A 19,233-nucleotide genomic window follows, 5' to 3' on the forward strand; every position below is an offset into this window, starting at 1 on the left:
TACATGTATCAGTAATATCTATCTACTTTAATATACATGTATCAGTAATATCTATCTACTGTAATATATATGTATCAGTAATATCTATCTACTGTAATAAACATGTATCAGTAATATCTATCTACTGTATACATGTATCAGTAATATCCATCTACTGTAATATACATGTATCAGTAATATCTATCTACTGTAATATACATGTATCAGTAATATCTATCTACTGTAATATACATGTATCAGTAATATCTATCTACTGTAATAAACATGTATCAGTAATATCTATCTACTGTTTACATGTATCAGTAATATCCATCTACTGTAATATGCATGTATCAGTAAATATCTATCTACTGTAATAAACATGTATCAGTAATATCTATCTACTGTATACATGTATCAGTAATATCCATCTACTGTAATATACATGTATCAGTAATATCTATCTACTGTAATATAATACAGGTATCAGTAATATCCATCTACTGTAATATACAAGTATAAGTAATATCTATCTATTGTAATAAACACATATCAGTAATATATATCTACTGTAATATACATGTATCAGTAATATCTATCTACTGTAATAGACACATATCAGTAATATCTATCTACTGTAATATACATGTATCAGTAATATCTATCTACTGTAATAGACACATATCAGTAATATCTATCTACTGTAATATACATGTATCAGTAATATCTATCTACTGTAATATAATACAGGTATCAGTAATATCCATCTACTGTAATATACAAGTATAAGTAATATCTATCTACTGTAATAGACACATATCAGTAATATCTATCTACTTTAATATACACGTATCAGTAATATCTATCTACTGTAATATACATCTATCAGTAATATCTATCAGTAGATATCTATGTTTGTAAATAAACCACACTGGTGGTTATTACTGATATTTTACCTCTGGGAAAGAAAAATATGTATTATATCACTGGGGAAATGTTATACCTCTGATAAGCTGGTGTGAAAGAGAGGAGATCAGTGTTATATTGTATGGAAATGCAATTATGCTGTTATGTCAAATGCACTGGTAATATAATACAGTGATGGATTAACTGTATATGTGACTCCTAAGTCTTTGTCTTTTAACTCTTATAGTGAAGACAACCCTGGACGCATCTATCACCACAACTCTGCAGTGATTCCTATCACCATGAACCCCTTCCCTGATTCTTACCTCAGATGAGGAGCATTTGTGGCTGTAGTAGTCTATAACCGTGCAAGCAAAAGCTTAAAGACATCAAACAATCAAACATATACAGTTCTGGAAAAAATTAAGAGACCACCGCACCTTTCTCTTTCCTTTCCAAAAAAGGAAAGAGAAAGGTTAAGGGTTAAAATTAAGAGACCACTGCAAATGGAATGCTTCTGTTACATGAATAAACTTTCCTTTTCAGTGATCTCCTAATGTTTTCCAGAGCTGCATGTACCTTAAATGATCATGTTACAGCAGATGACATATGGAGAAGCATACGCACAGAAATGAGAGATAAGAAGTTGTTAGATTCTGTCCAAGTTTGATCCATGGACAAACTAAATGCAACCAGAAGTCAGGGGAGAGCCATCTTTATTCAGCATGAGTCTATGATGTTGACCTTCCATTTCTCATTTCTATCTCTTCCATAATTACAGGGGCAACACAGTCTTTTATGACAGAATACATAGGAGGTGGCCAGTGGTCATAACCAACCATTACACATTCCAATACCCTCCAATAAGAAAGGTTTATCCTACAACAGACCCTTGTGTGGTATGTTCCAACCTATGGTCAATGGACATATCCATATAGCCCATGTCAGTCACATGGGCAACTCCTAGCCGGAGGTATGGACAGGATGTATTGACAGGATGTGTGGGGCCCATCAGCAACAGGCAACACGTCCTATCCATGGCCCTTTGTTCAGAGTTAGTCAGCACATCTGTATTGTGTTAAGTTTCTCATGCCCATTTTCTATCACAGTAAACACAGGTTTGTACTAAGCTGTACTGAGCATAACAGTATACAGGCAGAGGTGTATTCATGTAACAGTATACAGGCAGAGGTGTATTCATGTAACAGTATACAGGCAGAGGTGTATTCATGTAACAGTATACAGGCAGAGGTGTATTCATGTAACAGTATACAGACAGAGGTGTATTAATGTATCAGTATACAGGCAGAGGTGTATTCGTGTATCAGTATACAGGCAGAGGTGTATTCGTGTAACAGTATACAGGTAGAGGTGTATTCGTGTAACAGTATACAGGCAGAGGTGTATTCGTGTAACAGTATACAGGCAGAGGTGTATTCATGTAACAGTATACAGGCAGAGGTGTATTCATATAACAGTATGAAGGTTCCCAGGAGCACAGTGGGCTCCATCACTGCAGAATGGAAGAGGTCTACAACCACCAAGACTCTCAGGACCTCAGATGTCCAGCATGACAATGTTATAGAAATGTACTGAACTGATGTATTGATTAATAATACTACATTATATTGTATATGAGAGTGAAAAATCACTAGCTAAGAACTGTGTTGATAGTAAAGCACAGAGTCCTTGTATTTGGACATTAGGAAAATGCATGATGTGCTAAAGAGCTAAAGGAAGGCTGATTGAGACCGGATAGACATGTTTTTCTCAAAGGTAATTTTGCAAGATGTCGTCACACCTTCTTGCCTTTACAAAAGGAGTTATTTTCACAGGTAACTGGTGATTTCTCTCTCCTTGCAAGTGCTGGACAAACAAATCTGATCCATGGAGGCCCCACCTTGCAACTTACAGAACTTAAAGGATCTGCTGCTAACGTCTTGGTGCCAGATACCACAGAACACCTTCAGAGGTCTAGTGGAGTCCATGCCTTGATGGGTCAGGGCTGTTTTGGCAGCAAAAGGGGGACCTACACAATTTTAGGCAGGTGGTCATAATGTTATGGCTGATCGGTGTGTGTGTATATACACTCACCTAAAGGATTATTAGGAACACCATACTAATACTGTGTTTGACCCTCTTTCGCCTTCAGAACTGCTTTAATTATACGTGCATTGATTAAACAAGGTGCTGAAAGCATTCTTTAGAAATGTTGGCCCATATTCAAAACCCCCTTAATGATGATTAAAATTATGAGTACCGTGACGTCGCCCGGTATGGCGCAGCCGGGGCCCCACCCTGGAGCCAGGCCCGGGGTTGGGGCTCGTATGCGAGCGCCTGGTGGCCGGGCTCAGCCCGAACGGGCGACGTGGGGCCGCCCTCCCGTGGGCTCACCACCCACAGGAGGGACCATAAGGGGCCGGTGCGAAGAGGATCCGGCGGCAGTCGAAGGCAGGGGCCTAGACAACCCGATCTCTGGACACGGAAACTAGCTCTAGGGACGTGGAATGTCACCTCGCTGGCGGGGAAGGAGCCTGAGTTAGTGCGTGAGGTTGAGAGGTTCCGATTAGAGGTAGTCGGGATCACCTCTACGCACGACTTGGGCTCTGGAACCACACTCCTTGAGAGAGGATGGACTCTTCACCACTCTGGAGTTGCCCATGGTGAGAGGCGGCGGGCTGGTGTGGGTTTGCTTATAGCTCCCCAGCTCTGCCGCCATGTGTTGGAGTTTACCCCGGTGAACGAGAGGGTCGTTTCCCTGCGCCTACGGGTCGGGGATAGGTCTCTCACTGTTGTTTGTGCCTACGGGCCAAACGGCAGTGCAGAGTACCCGACCTTCTTGGAGTCTCTGGGAGGGGTGCTGGAAAGTGTTCCGACTGGGGACTCTATTGTTCTACTGGGGGACTTCAACGCCCACGTGGGCAACGACAGTGACACCTGGAGGGGCGTGATTGGGAGGAACGGCCCCCCTGATCTGAACCCGAGTGGTGTTCAGTTATTGGACTTCTGTGCTAGTCACAGTTTGTCCATAACGAACACCATGTTCAAGCATAAGGGTGTCCATCAGTGCACGTGGCACCAGGACACCCTAGGCCGCAGGTCGATGATCGACTTTGTTGTCGTCTCATCTGACCTGCGGTCGTATGTCTTGGACACTCGGGTGAAGAGAGGGGCGGAGCTGTCAACTGATCACCACCTGGTGGTGAGTTGGATCCGATGGCGGGGGAGGAAGCTGGACAGACTCGGCAGGCCCAAGCGTACTGTAAGGGTCTGCTGGGAACGTCTGGCCGAGTCTCCTGTCAGAGAGATCTTTAACTCCCACCTCCGGCAGAGCTTCGACTGGATCCCGAGGGAGGATGGAGATATTGAGTCCGAGTGGACCATGTTCTCCACCGCCATTGTCGAAGCGGCTGCTCGGAGCTGTGGCCGTAAGGTCTCCGGTGCCTGTCGAGGCGGCAATCCCCGAAATCTGTGGTGGACACCGGAAGTAAGGGATGCCGTCAAGCTGAAGAAGGAGTCCTATCAAGCCTGGTTGGCTTGTGGGACTCCTGACGCAGCTGACGGGTACCGACAGGCCAAAGCGGGCTGCAGCCCAGGTGGTTGTGGAGGCAAAAACTCGAGCCTGGGAGGAGTTCGGTGAGGCCATGGAGAAGGACTATCGGCTGGCCTCGAAGAGATTCTGGCAAACCATCCGGCGCCTCAGGAGAGGGAAACAGTGCCCTACCAACGCTGTTTACAGTAGAGGTCGGCAGCTGTTGACCTCAACTGAGGATGTCGTCGGGCGGTGGAAGGAGTACTTCGAGGATCTCCTCAATCCCGCTGTCACTTCTTCCATTGAGGAAGCAGAGGATGAGGGCTCAGAGGTGGACTCGTCCATCACCCGGGCTGAAGTCACTGAGGTGGTCAAGAAACTCCTCGGTGGCAAGGCACCGGGGGTGGATGAGATCCGCCCTGAGTACCTCAAGTCTCTGGATGTTGTGGGGCTGTCTTGGCTGACACGCCTGTGCAACATCGCGTGGCGGTCGGGGACAGTGCCTCTGGGATGGCAGACCGGGGTGGTGGTCCCTCTTTTTAAGAAGGGGGACCGGAGGGTGTGTTCCAACTATAGGGGGATCACACTTCTCAGCCTCCCCGGGAAAGTCTATGCCAGGGTTCTGGAGAGGAGAATACGGCCGATAGTAGAACCTCGGATTCAGGAGGAACAGTGTGGTTTTCGTCCGGGCCTTGGAACACTGGACCAGCTCTATACCCTCTACAGGGTGTTGGAGGGTTCATGGGAGTTTGCCCAACCAATCCACATGTGTTTTGTGGATTTGGAGAAGGCATTCGACTGTGTCCCTCGCGGCATCTTGTGGAGGGTGCTTGGGGAATATGGGGTCCTGGGTCCTTTGCTAAGGGCTGTCAGGTCCCTGTACAACCGAAGCAGGAACTTGGTCCGCATTGCCGGCAGTAAGTCAGACTTGTTCCCAGTGCATGTTGGACTCCGGCAGGGCTGCCCTTTGTCACCGTGTCAGGTTTGGGGACCACATAATTTCGTCTCTGCTCTTTGCAGATGATGTTGTCGTCTTGGCCCCTTCTAACCAGGACCTTCAGCATGCGCTGGGACGGTTTGCAGCCGAGTGTGAAGCGGTGGGGATGAAAATCAGTACCTCCAAATCCGAGGCCATGGTCCTCAGTCGGAAAAGGGTGGCTTGCCCACTTCAGGTTGGTGGAGAGTGCCTGCCTCAAGTGGAGGAGTTTAAGTATCTAGGGGTCTTGTTCACGAGTGAGGGAAGGATGGAACGGGAGATTGACAGACGGATCGGTGCAGCTTCTGCAGTAATGCAGTCGATGTATCGGTCTGTCGTGGTGAAGAAAGATTTACCAGTCAATCTACGTTCCTACTCTCACCTATGGTCATGAGCTTTGGGTCATGACCGAAAGGACAAGATCCCGGATACAGGCGGCCGAAATGAGCTTTCTCCGCAGGGTGGCCGGGCGATCCCTTAGAGATAGGGTGAGAAGCTTGGTCACCCGGGAGGAGCTCAGAGTAGAGCCGCTGTTCCTCCACATCGAGAGGGGTCAGCTGAGGTGGCTTGGGCATCTTTTTCGGATGCCTCCGGAACGCCTTCCTGGGAAGGTGTTCCGGTCCCGTCCCACCGGGAGGAGACCCCGGGGAAGACCTAGGACACGCTGGAGGGACTATGTCTCCCGGCTGGCCTGGGAACGCCTCGGTGTCCCCCCGGAAGAGCTAGAGGAAGTGTCTGGGGAGAGGGAAGTCTGGGCATCCCTGCTTAGACTGCTGCCTCCGCGACCCGGCCCCGGATAAGCGGAAGAAGATGGTATGGTATGGTATGGCCCATATTGATAGGATAGCATCTTGCAGTTGATGGAGATTTGTGGGATGCACATCCAGGGCACGAAGCTCCTATTCCACCACATCCCAAAGATGCTCTATTGGGTTGAGATCTGGTGACTTTGGGGACCATTTCAGTACAGTGAACTCATTGTCATGTTCAAGAAACCAATTTGAAATGATTCAAGCTTTGTGACATGGTGCATTATCCTGCTGGAAGTAGCCATCAGAGGATGGGTACATGGTGGTCATAAAGGGATGGACAAGGTCAGAAACAATGCTCAGGTAGGCCGTGGCATTTAAACGATGATCAATTGGCACTAAGTGTGCCAAGAAAATATCCCCCACACCATTACACCACCACCACCAGCATGCACAGTGGTAACAAGGCATGATGGATCCATGTTCTCATTCTGTTTTCGCCAAATTCTGACTCTACCATCTGAATGTCTCAACAGAAATTGAGACTCATCAGACCAGGCAACATACTTCCAGTCTTCAACTGTCCAATTTTCGGTGAGCTCGTGCAAATTGTAGCCTCTTTTTCCTATTTGTAGTGGAGATGAGTGGTACCCGGTGGGGTCTTCTGCTGTTGTAGCCCATCCGCCACAAGGTTTTGCGTGTTGTGGCTTCACAAATGCTTTGCTGCATACCTCGGTTGTAACGAGTGGTTATTTCAGTCAAAGTTGCTCTTCTATCAGCTTGAATCAGTCGGCACATTCTCCTCTGACCTCTAGCATCAACAAGGCATTTTCGCCCACAGGACTGCCGCATACTGGATGTTTTTCACTTTTCACACCATTCTTTGTAAACCCTAGAAATGGTTGTGCATGAAAATCCCAGTAACTGAGCAGATTGTGAAATACTCAGACCGGCCCGTCTGGCACCAACAACCATGCCACGCTCAAAATGGCTTAAATCACCTTTCTTTCCCATTCTGACATTCAGTTTGGAGTTCAGGAGATTGTCTTGACCAGGACCACACCCCTAAATACATTGAAGCAACTGCCATGTGATTGGTTGCATTAATGAGAAATTGAACAGGTGTTCCTAATAATCCTTTAGGTGAGTGTACATATACAGTGAGGGAAAAATGTATTTGATCCCCTGCTGATTTTGTAAGTTTGCCCACTAACAAAAAAATGATCAGTCTATAATTTTAATGGTAGGTTTATTTGAACAGTGAGAGACAGAATAACAACCAAAAAATCCAGAAAAAAACATTTTATAAATTGATTTGCATTTTAATGTGTGAAATGAGTGATTGATGTTCTGGTCTTGATATGGATGAATTGTTCCCCATTCCTCCACTCCCAGCCACTGAACTCTATAGCTTTTCAAAGTTATTTAATTTTTCCTTTCAAAACGTTCTCACACACATGAAAGCATTGTCACCTTATAATTCATTTTGGTTGTCAGTGTTACAGAGTTAGCTTTGTCACAATATTTAATGTGTGACGATTGTAGTAAAGAATTCTGTTGTAAGACTGATATATATATATTTGTAAATAACACAACACACAGCCATTAATATCTAAATCGCTGGCAACAAAAGTGAATACACCCCTAAGTGAAAATGTCCAAATTGGGGCCAAAGTGTCAATATTTTGTGTGGCCACCACCACCAGCACTGCCCTAACCTTCTTGGGCATGGAGTTCACTAGAGCTTCACAGTTTGCCATTGGAGTCCTCATCCATTCCTCCATGATGACATCACAGAGCAGGTGGATGTTAGAGACCTTGCAGTCCTCCACCTTCAGTTTGAGGATGCCCCACAGATGCTCAATAGGGTTTAGGTCTGGAGACATGCTTAACCAGTCCATCACCTTTACTCTCAGCTGCTTTAGCAAGGCAGTGGTCATCTTGGAGGTGTGTTTGGGGTCGTTATCATGTTGGAATATTGCCCTGCGGCCCAGTCTCTGAAGGGAGGGGATCATGCTCTGCTTCAGTATGTCACAGTACATGTTATCATCTGAACTAAATAAATGTATCTTGGTCTCATCAGACCATGGGACATGGTTCCATTAATCCATGTCCATAGTCTGCTAGTCTTCAGCAAACGGTTTGCGGCCTTTCTTTGGCATCATCTTTAGAAGAGACATCCTTCTGGGACGACAGCCAGGCAGACCAATTTGATGCAGACCCCCCACCCCTTCAACCTCTGCAGCAATGCTGGCACCACTTACGTCTATTTCCCAAAGACAACCTCTGTATATGACGCTGAGCACGTGCACTCAACTTCTTTGGTTGACCATGGCGAGGCCTGTTCTGAGTGGAACCAGTCCTGTTAAACCGTTGTATGGTCTTGGCCACCGTGCTGCAGCTCAGTTTCAGGGTCTTGGCAATCCTCTTATAGCCTATGCCTTCTTTATGTAGAGCAACAATTATTTTTTTCAGATCCTCAGAGAGTTCTTTGCCATGAGGTGCCATGTTGAACTTCCAGTGACCAGTATGAGTGAGAGCAATAACACCAAATTTAACATACCTGCTCCCCATTCACAACTGAGACTTTGTAACACTAACGAGTCACATGACACCGGGGAGGGAAAATGGCTAATTGGGCCCAATTTGGGGTGTACTCATATTTGTTGCCAGCAGTTTAGATATTAACGGCTGTGTGGCTGAGTTATTTTGAGGGGACAGAAAATGTACACTGTTATACAAGCTGTTCACTCACTAATTTACATTGTAGCAAAGTGTCATTTCTTCAGTGTTGTCACATGAAAAGTTATACTCAAATATTTACAGAAATGTGAGGGGTGTACTCACTTCTGCGAGAGAGAGAGAGCGAGAGAGAGAGAGAGAGAGAGAGAGTGTGTGAAATACTGGTGGAGGGAAACAGACAGCCTTAAACCCACTATAAATAGAACTGATCTGATATCTGAAAGTAATATGTGGGCTGGACATCTACCAGGTATCTGCTACCACCATTCCACCTTTCATATCAGTTGATTTTGCAAGTGGACAGGAAGAGAACAGAGGATGGGAAAAGAGGGGTAGAAAGAGAGGAATCCACTGTTGAGATGTACCCAAAGCCGTACACGACTCTACGATGGGGCTGTGTGTCAGCTGTTTGCATAGGGAGGCATTTGTGACATGTTCCAGAACGAATGGCTCAAAGGATTCACCACTGAGGATCTTCCTATAAATAACCCACCAGCTGCAGAAGAAGTTGAAGGGTCAGGACAGCTGAGAGACAGCACGATCTACCCCAGAGTTCACCCCTCATGGTTTACACAGGACAAAACGGTCTCCTTATACCACACTGACCAAGCTCCAAACTCCTCTTTCCAGACTCTTTCCAGGGACCCTCCTCCCAGAGCTCTGCTGTGCGGACAGAAAACAGGCACCAAGGACCAGGAGGACCTAGGAAACACTGTAACAAACCCCAGAAAGGACCTCTCATTGCCGTGCTACTGGACATCGTCCCTACAGGTCCCAGGTACCATGGCTCTACCCATCGACCCGGCCGAGGAGCCCAGGATGTACCAGCAGACCCTCCTGCAGGATGGCCTGTATGACCTGCTAGAGAACGACAAGCTGGTGGACTGTGTTCTGAAGATCAAGGACAAGGAGTTCCCCTGCCACCGCCTGGTGCTTTGTGCCTGCTCCTCTTTCTTCAGGGCACTGTTCCTGTCAGACCTGGAGGAGGAGAAGAAGAGAGAGGTTGTGTTGGAGGACGTGGAGCCGGGAGTGATGGGGCTGATCCTCAAGTATCTCTACACCTCCACCATTAATGTCACAGAGCAGAATGTTCAGGACATTTTCACAGTGGCCAATCTGTTCCAGATTCCATCCATCTTCACTGTGTGCGTCTCTTTCCTCCAGAAGAGGTTGAGTCTGAGTAACTGTCTGGCCATCTTCCGTCTCGGTCTGATGCTAGACTGTCCACGTCTTGCTGTCTCCGCACGCAACTACGCCTGTGAACGCTTCACGCTCATTGCGCGTGACGCCGACTTCCTCACACTGGGGCCCAGCGAGCTGGCTGCTATCCTGACGTCAGACACACTGAATGTGGAAAAAGAGGAGGAGGTTTTTGAGGCGGTGGAGAAGTGGGTTGGTCAGGATGTTGAGAAAAGGCTGAAAGACCTACCTGATCTGATGGACTGTGTCAGACTCCGGCTGGTTAACAAGGAGTACTTTACTGAGATGGTGAGCAGGATGGTGTATTTTACAGTCTGTTGTATGTCCGTCACAGCAAGTATACATCTGTTGGTTGGTTGACTTTAGACTATATCTTTACTCTGATGTCTGTTGTTACATGTCAGTTGGTCTGATGTCATGTGAAGTGAAAACCTTGTAACTTACTATGTAAACGTTTATGTAAATGTTTATGTAAATAACTATGTAAATGTTAATGTAAATAAACAGGTAAATTACTACGTGAATAATCATGTATTCATCTTGTAAATAACCATGTATATATGTATATATATGTAAATAACCATTTAAATAACTTCATAAATAACCATGTAAATAATAAATAATGTAAATATCTATGTAAATGTACCTTTTGATTTATCCTGTGCATTCAGTGTCATCACATTCTATTCATCAAATGTTTATAAAGTTTTCCTTTAAATCTGCTAGTGAACACAAAACCTACCCGAATCTCTGTTTGTTAAACCGTTTATGAACCCAAAATCCACCAGAATCTCTGTTTGTTTAACCTTTTATAAACACAAAACCTACCCGTATCTCTGTTTGTTTAACTCTTTATAAACACAAACCCCACCTGTCCATCCAGGTGGAGAAGCATGAGTGGATCCGCTCCAACCCTGAGATGGAAAGCAGAGTGCAAATGGTCAGAGACGCTCATGCTGGGAAACTCCCTGACCTGCCTCCTATGAAATCCAAGAAGAAGAAAAAGACAGAGAAGGGAGAAATGGAGAAAGAGGGGGAAGAAGAGGAAGAAAAGGAAGAGGAGGGAGAGGAGGAAGAGGAGGCGGCTCTGCTCCCAGGAATCCTGAATGACAACCTGCGTTTTGGGATGTTCCTTAGGGATCTCCTGTTCATGGTCAGTGACACTGGGGCCGTAGCTTACGACCCCACAGGGAATGACTGCTATGTAGCGTCACTGTCCACTCAGGTACCCAAGAACCACGCCAGCTTGGTCACCAAAGAGAACCAAATCTTTGTTGCCGGAGGACTGTTCTACAATGAGCTGAATGAGGAGGAACCTCTCAGCTCTTACTTTTTACAGGTAAGATAATATCACTATTATTATTAATGTAGGTAAGACTATTATTATTATTAATGTAGGTAAGACTATTATTATTATTAATGTAGGTAAGACTATTATTATTAATGTAGGTTAGACTATTATTATTATTAATGTAGGTAAGACTATTATTATTAATGTAGGTTAGACTATTATTATTATTAATGTAGGTAAGACTATTATTATTATTAATGTAGGTAAGACTATTATTATTACATACCATTTTGATAGGGTTCCGAAAAGCGCTGCTCCAATAGTTTTTTTCTGGTCAGTCAGCTGTGCTCCTTCAAATGAATTCTGCAGTCACGAGAGCTGTCATGTCTAGCCATAATTCTAGATGTGCCTTTTGTGTCTGTCAACATGAGGAACAAAATGGTGGTGGTGAAGATAGATTGCCTAACATTCCTTTCAAGACTTCTCTGGTAAAATACTGAGTTTATGACTGACTCGGTGATGGAAAGTTGACCCTGAGGCCGCAACGTAGCCCCAAACCATAATGCCACCACCTCTATTTGGTGCGATGACCAGTCCTTTGTATATTGCCAGTGGTCTGGAGTTTTCTCAATTTATTGAACGTCCATCTTACAATGAAATTAGATACTTAAAATTGCTTGGAAATGTCTTTGTAACCCTGAAAGGGCCCCTGAAAGGTCTTCTGATTTTGCATGATGTGTTAGCACACACTCATATGGTCTAAACCAGACCAAACCAGAGCAAATGTATTATTTTAATGGAAGGCCCCCAAAGCTTTCTAATGATTTTCTAATAATTTGCACTGTGTGATTTGTTTAATTGGGTCACCTTTATTTAGGCAATGTGTCCGAATACATGAAAAAAAGACTTTCCAGGGTTACTTACTTTTGTTACATGACTGTACTTTATAACATAACGAAATGTGCAAAAATAGATGTTTTCATTTTGGAGATATTACAACCAGACAAAAACATTAAAAAAGCTAGAGCAGCAGGTATAGAGTTTCCTTGGTAAACCATCTCCCTGTCCCCAAAAAATGGATCCAACAGCCAGGATAGGTAGAGTTTAACTAAGCCTTAAAGACAGACAATCAACTGTTCCAAAGAGAGACCAGGAATTGCACATGGGTCGTTTTGCAGTGGGACAGGGGGCCGTCCTGTTTCTCTTCTCTCTAACTTCGTAGAACATTGGTAAAACTGAGAGCAACAGATTTCCTTTTGGGCAATAATACCACCACTTGAAAAGAATGCCTCTTACAGCTGCTGCTGAAACATCTGAGAGGCTCAGTTCTAAATGCTAACAGATGACTGCCTAGCAGAGGTGAAACAACTTCCCCTCCAATACAAGCACTGAAAACAATGATAAATTGCCCTCCTATTTAAACTTAGTTGATCTATCAGATCTCAACAGTCAACTAGCACTTATATAAGCACAGTCATATACAGCACAAGTATGTGACTACAAATACTTCTGTAGACCTGTATTTGACCATAGTAACATTCCATTGTGTATCCTGTATTTGATCGTAGTAACATTCCATTGTGCATCTTGTATTTGACCATAGTAACATTCCATTGTGTATCCTGTATTTGATCATAGTTACAGGCAATTGTGTATCCTGGATTTCTTGCTTTATTAGCTTTGTAACACTTGTACTCTGAAGGTTGAGGTTTTACAACAAGTAGTCCTTGTTTATTACAAATCAATATCATTACGCATGAATTCTATAGATATCAGTTTATCTGTCCATTTTGTCAATATGTCCAGCTGGTCTGTCGTTTAGCTCTTACCCCTGATCTGTTTGACCTTCCAGTATGACCCGGTGAGCGCTGATTGGCTGGGAATGCCCCCAATCCCCTCCCCTCGCTTCCTGTTTGGTTTGGCTGAGGCAGAAAACAATATCTTCGTGGTGGGGGGCAAGGAGTTGAAAGAGCAGGACACAACGCTAGACTCTGTACTGATGTACAACAGACAGTAAGTTACCTGGTAACCAACCCCTGACAGTAAGTTACCTGGTAACCAACCCCTGACAGTAAGTTACGCTGGTAACCAACCCCTGACAATAAGTTACGCTGGTAACCAACCCCTGAGAGTAAGTTACCTGGTAACCAACCCCTGACAGTAAGTTACCTGGTAACCAACCCCTGACAGTAAGTTACCTGGTAACTAACCCCTGAGAGTAAGTTACCTGGTAACCAACCCCTGACAGTAAGTTACGCTGGTAACCAACCCCTGACAGTAAGTTACCTGGTAACCAACCCCTGACAGTAAGTTACGCTGGTAACCAACCCCTGACAGTAAGTTACCTGGTAACCAACCCCTGACAGTAGGTTATCCTGGTAACCAACCCCTGACAGTAAGTTACCTGGTAACCAACCCCTGACAGTAAGTTACCTGGTAACCAACCCCTGACAGTAAGTTACCTGGTAACCAACCCCTGACAGTAGGTTATCCTGGTAACCAACCCCTGACAGTAAGTTACGCTGGTAACCAACCCCTGACAGTAGGTTATCCTGGTAACCAACCCCTGACAGTAGGTTATCCTGGTAACCAACCCCTGACAGTAGGTTATCCTGGTAACCAACCCCTGACAGTAGGTTATCCTGGTAACCAACCCCTGACAGTAGGTTATCCTGGTAACCAACCCCTGACAGTAGGTTATCCTGGTAACCAACCCCTGACAGTAAGTTACCTGGTAACCAACCCCTGACAGTAAGTTACCTGGTAACCAACCCCTGACAGTAAGTTACGCTGGTAACCAACCCCTGACAGTAGGTTATCCTGGTAACCAACCCCTGACAGTAAGTTACCTGGTAACCAACCCCTGACAGTAAGTTACCTGGTAACCAACCCCTGACAGTAAGTTACGCTGGTAACCAACCCCTGACAGTAGGTTATCCTGGTAACCAACCCCTGACAGTAAGTTACGCTGGTAACCAACCCCTGACAGTAGGTTATCCTGGTAACCAACCCCTGACAGTAGGTTATCCTGGTAACCAACCCCTGACAGTAAGTTACCTGGTAACCAACCCCTGACAGTAAGTTACGCTGGTAACCAACCCCTGACAGTAAGTTACGCTGGTAACCAACCCCTGACAGTAGGTTATCCTGGTAACCAACCCCTGACAGTAAGTTACCTGGTAACCAACCCCTGACAGTAAGTTACGCTGGTAACCAACCCCTGACAGTAGGTTATCCTGGTAACCAACCCCTGACAGTAGGTTATCCTGGTAACCAACCCCTGACAGTAGGTTATCCTGGTAACCAACCCCTGACATTCAGTTGTCTCCTGCTGGTCAAATAGTTCATGGGGCCATTGGGCACACAACATGATGTAACAGCCAGGCAGACAGCCAGACAGCCAGACAGACAGGCAGACACAGCCAGACAGACCAAAACTGGTAGACAGACATACAGTGTTTCCATCTGAGACCAGTTCTGAGGCCTGGGCTAATTTGTCAAGACTCATGACATCATCTGAAGATGAGCACCTGTGTGTTTGTACTCCCCAGGACATTTAAATGGACGGACTCAGACCCACTCCCCTACCCAGTCTATGGCCATGCAACAATCTCTCATGATAGACTCATCTACGCCATCGGAGGAAAGTCGACTAGCAAGTAAGTTGAAAGAAATGTGCATGATGTCCATCCTCAACACTCCCAGTCCTGTGATCACATGACCTCACCATGTCCATCCTCAACATCGCTAGTCCTGTGATCACATGACCTCACCACGTCCATCCCCAACACCGCTAGTCCTGTGATCACATGACCTCACCACGTCCATCCCCAACACCCCCAGTCCTGTGATCACATGACTTCACTATGTCCATCCTCAACAACCCCAGTCCTGTGATCACATGACTTCACCATGTCCATCCTCAACACTCCCAGTCCTGTGAACACATAACCTCACCATGTCCATCCTCAACACCGCCAGTCCTGTGATCACATGACCTCACCACGTCCATCCCCAACACCCCCAGTCCTGTGATCACATAACTTCACTATGTCCATCCTCAACAACCCCAGTCCTGTGATCACATGACCTCACCACATCCATCCTCAACCCCCCCAGTCCTGTGATCACATGTCCTCACCACGTCCATCCTCAACCAGACGATGTTGTCTCTGACCTGATGTCTGTTCTACAGGGAGGTGCTCAACAGGATGTGTGTGTACGACGCACAGAGCTCTGAATGGAGTGAGTTGGCTCCTATGCAAATGGCCAGATCTTTATTTGGAGCCACAGTCCATAAAGGAAAGATCTATGTAGCAGCTGGTGTCACCGAAACTGGACTTACAGGAACCATTGAGGTCTACAACATCCAAGCCAACCAGTCAGTAGCAGGCCTTGTGTGTGTGTGTGTGTGTGTGTGTGTCTGCGTGAGTGAGTAGCAGTCCTTGTGTGTGTGTGTGTGTGTGTCTGCGTGAGTGAGTAAAAAATGTATGCACTTACTGTAAAACACTCAGGATTAGTGTCTGTTGCACAAGCAAATACTGTATAAGCCCTGCCTCAAAATGTTTTTTATGAAGTCCTTTTTACATCAGCCTAAAACCACAAAGAGCAAAGTACAACAAGAAATTGATGCCCAGAGTATATTAAAACCTCCCTAGTAGGGACCTAGGAACCCAGGAAGAAAGCTAGAAAGGAGCCAGATTCTGAGGGTGACCCGTCCATGTGACCGTATGTATAGGTGTGTACGGCAGGACCAGTTCAGGGATGCTGACGCTCCACCGTGAAGTTGGTCTTAGGAAGCTACTGTATCATTACGTATCATTGTAGGGACCTTCCTATATCAAGTATTTGTACCTATTGCTGGGACAAAAATCCCCCGGGTGGGGCCACAGTGTCACCAGACCCCCCCGTCTCAGTTCCAAGGTCTTACGCTGCTATACTATTGTGCTGGGGGATTGGGTCAGTTCTCCTTCCCCACTAAGTTCTCCTTCTCCACTATAAATCGTTGTTGTTATGAGGAATGCACTTTCTGAATTTTCCCAGTCACCTCCAGTTTTAAACTTCAGGAGGACATGAGGTCCTGGTCCACACCTGCGGAGTACCTGGTTTGGGGGGCCCGTTGCTGTCCCTGTCCTTGTCCATCTGGTCATACTTCTGACCTAGTCTACATTTAAATAGACTCTGGATTTAGCCCACATGCATATATAAATTATTCCAATTGGACTCTTAATATCTCACCCGGCACAGAAGAGGACTGGTCACCCCTCTGAGCCTGGGTCCTCTCTAGGTTTCTTCCTAAAATTCGACCTTCTTAGGGAGTTTTTCCTAGCCACTGAAATTCAACACTACTGTTGTTTGCTCCTTGGGGTTTAAGGCCGGGTGTTTTGTAAAAGCACTTTGTGACAACTGCTGTTGTAAAAAGGGCTTTATAAATACATTTGATTGATTGACAAAAAGGACAGCTTGCTGGGAAAAAACTAAAAGCCTAGATGATTGCTGATTGTGATCTGTCAGTAAAAATCTGTGAAAATATTACCAGGCTATAATGCAATAAATTGAAAATATAACGGCTTAATGGAAGATGTCTGTATTCTCAGGGACTGACCAGATTCAGTCAGGGACTGACCAGATTCAGTCAGGGACTGACCAGATTCAGTCAGGGACTGACCAGATTCAGTCAGGGACTGACCAGATTCAGTCAGGGACTGACCAGATTCAGTCTTTATCATTTTCATTTGGAGTAACACCTCACTGTATTTTGATTCGATAAAATCAAAAGATGACAAGCCTTTTAGAGGGTCTCTAATGGTAGGTACAAACCTTTTGGGGGTCTCTAATGGTAGGTACAAGCCTTTTTTGGGGATTCTCCATTAGCAGGTACAAGCCTTTTTGGGGGTCTCTAATGGTAAATTCTCTAAAGATTAAAGCCACATTTGTAGGAAGGAAATGCAAAGCATTTAACAGCTATATGAGGTTATTTATGTTTCTATGAACAAAGCAGATTTTTTTTCTCTCCTAACCCCTACTGACATAACCCCTTGTTTTGGAAATGCATCACAAATCAAGTTGATTTACATCAGTGTATGAAATGGATATTTGATTAACCTTAATTAGCCTAACCCATGTGTTGCAGGTGGTCAGACTTTGTGGAGTTCCCTCAGGGGCGTAGCTCACTCAGTCTGGCATCTGTTGGTGGGGGTCTTTACGCAGTTGGAGGCTTTGCGCTGATGCCCGTCGAAGATGAGGAGGAACTTCTCCCCAAGGAGATGAATGACATCTGGAGGTGAGAAAGAAACAGGTTTTGAGGCAGCAGGGTCACAACTAGTTTGAGGACTGGAGGGGGACATAGACTACGGTCAGCTTATATGTATTTTGTGAAAATGTTTATCTGCACTTTTGTTTGTCCTCTACAACTATGGTCCCTAACTTGTACTTTATTTTGAATTTCTTAAATGTTCAGAAAGTACAGCAATGCATTTATTGATCTCTTGCCTATATCCTTGTACATGGGGATTGTTTGTATTTTTGTGTAAATTAATGTTATCTTGAAGTCTTTATCCCTTCGGCCTGGACATTAATGTAAATGAGAACAGGTTCTGAGTTGATTTACAAGGTCAAGTTAGGTTGAAAAATATTACAAATATTACCAAACTAATTTGAAATTAAACTAATGAACCTAAGTTAGCATGTTATCATGTTAGTTATCTGTCACCCCAACTTGGCCTGCATTGATATCAGCTGTTTTCTTACCTGTTCATTGCTGTCATGTGATGTCATTTTATGTGCTGTGATGTCATGTGATGTCACGCCCGTCTCTCTGTCCTGTCTTTTTGTTTGGCCCGGTGTCTCTGTTCCATCTATCTGTCCTCCTGTCCTGTCTCTCTATCCAGTCCTGGTTTGTCTGCCTTTCCTGTCCTGTCTCTCTATCCAGTCCTGGTTTGTCTGCCTTTCCTGTCCTGTTACTCGACTCCTAATCTGGCATGCGTGATGCCATGTCCTCCTGCAGGTATGATGAGGAAGAGAGAAAGTGGGTGGGCGTTCTGAGGGAAATTCAATACTCCACTGGGGCCACGATCCTGGGGGTGCGCCTCAACACTCTTCGACTGGCCAAGATGTAAAGATGTCCCTTCACTGCACCACCTGCTGGATGGAGGACCCATGACACATCCACTATTTAATTCATTCTGTTATTTGACCTGAGAGACGTCAAGAGGTTATAGATGGGAAATAGGCCAGCAGTGTGCTGACTTTTTAACCTCTTCCAATGTTACAACACATCAAAAGGGCTATCTATTGTTTTTTTTGTAAATTAATTTATAATATATACATTTTAAATACTTAGTAGTTCACCAGAGCAAACATAGGCATTGTTTTTCACCATGTTTAATATTGTGTGAAGATAAACAATTGTATCCATTGTGGAATTCATTCCCATTAAGTAACAGCAGATCCGTGCTGAATGGGTGGGAGACAGATGACAGCTGAGTTCAAAGGTCGTAGTATTCTACAAGCTCCACCAGATGGCACCAAATACTGTACTATTAATATGCAAGTGATCTCAATAGACTTGTAAATTGTGGTTTTGGAAGAAAAATATCCATTGTTTTGAGCTATAGAGAAATTAAATATTAAGAACTGTGCAACATAGACACTTGTCTACTCTTGTTCCTTGTCAAGATTCTGAAACAATTCATATGTCCATGTAGTGGCAAATGTTTCAGCCGGTGTTGAGAAATCTGTTTTACATTCAGTTCCGTTTGTCTTATAGCCCAAAAACTACATTAACCACAAGCCTTACCATCACTGCCTTAGCTATTAATTATCTTCAAAAAGGGGTATAGAATTAGGGGGGGCGGGT

General features: G+C 44.9%; 1 protein-coding gene across 1 annotated transcript; it reads left to right on the forward strand.

Moving 5' to 3' along the window:
• The first annotated feature begins 9,220 nt into the window (after positions 1–9,220).
• Positions 9,221–19,020, forward strand: klhl40b (kelch-like family member 40b). Its single transcript, XM_029116439.2, has 7 exons — positions 9,221–10,372; positions 10,968–11,423; positions 13,228–13,388; positions 14,927–15,034; positions 15,571–15,756; positions 17,509–17,658; positions 18,382–19,020. The coding sequence occupies exons 1-7, from the start codon at positions 9,317–9,319 to the stop codon at positions 18,491–18,493; spliced, it is 2,229 nt and encodes a 742-aa protein (XP_028972272.2). The 5' UTR covers positions 9,221–9,316; the 3' UTR covers positions 18,494–19,020.
• Positions 19,021–19,233: the final 213 nt, after the last annotated feature.

Source organism: Esox lucius, chromosome 21, assembly GCF_011004845.1.
Source record: "Esox lucius isolate fEsoLuc1 chromosome 21, fEsoLuc1.pri, whole genome shotgun sequence".
Lineage (NCBI taxonomy): Eukaryota > Metazoa > Chordata > Actinopteri > Esociformes > Esocidae > Esox > Esox lucius.

What these genes read in the sequence shown, in the direction of transcription:
- klhl40b (XM_029116439.2), top strand. Translation starts at nt 9,317, where the DNA reads ATGTTCCAGAACGAATGGCTCAAAGGATTCACCACTGAGGATCTTCCT. An exon ending in GGAGGAAAGTCGACTAGCAA is followed by an intron (nt 15,035 to 15,570) that starts GTAAGTTGAAAG and finishes TCTGTTCTACAG; the next exon opens with GGAGGTGCTCAACAGGATGT. An exon ending in GAGATGAATGACATCTGGAG is followed by an intron (nt 17,659 to 18,381) that starts GTGAGAAAGAAA and finishes GTCCTCCTGCAG; the next exon opens with GTATGATGAGGAAGAGAGAA.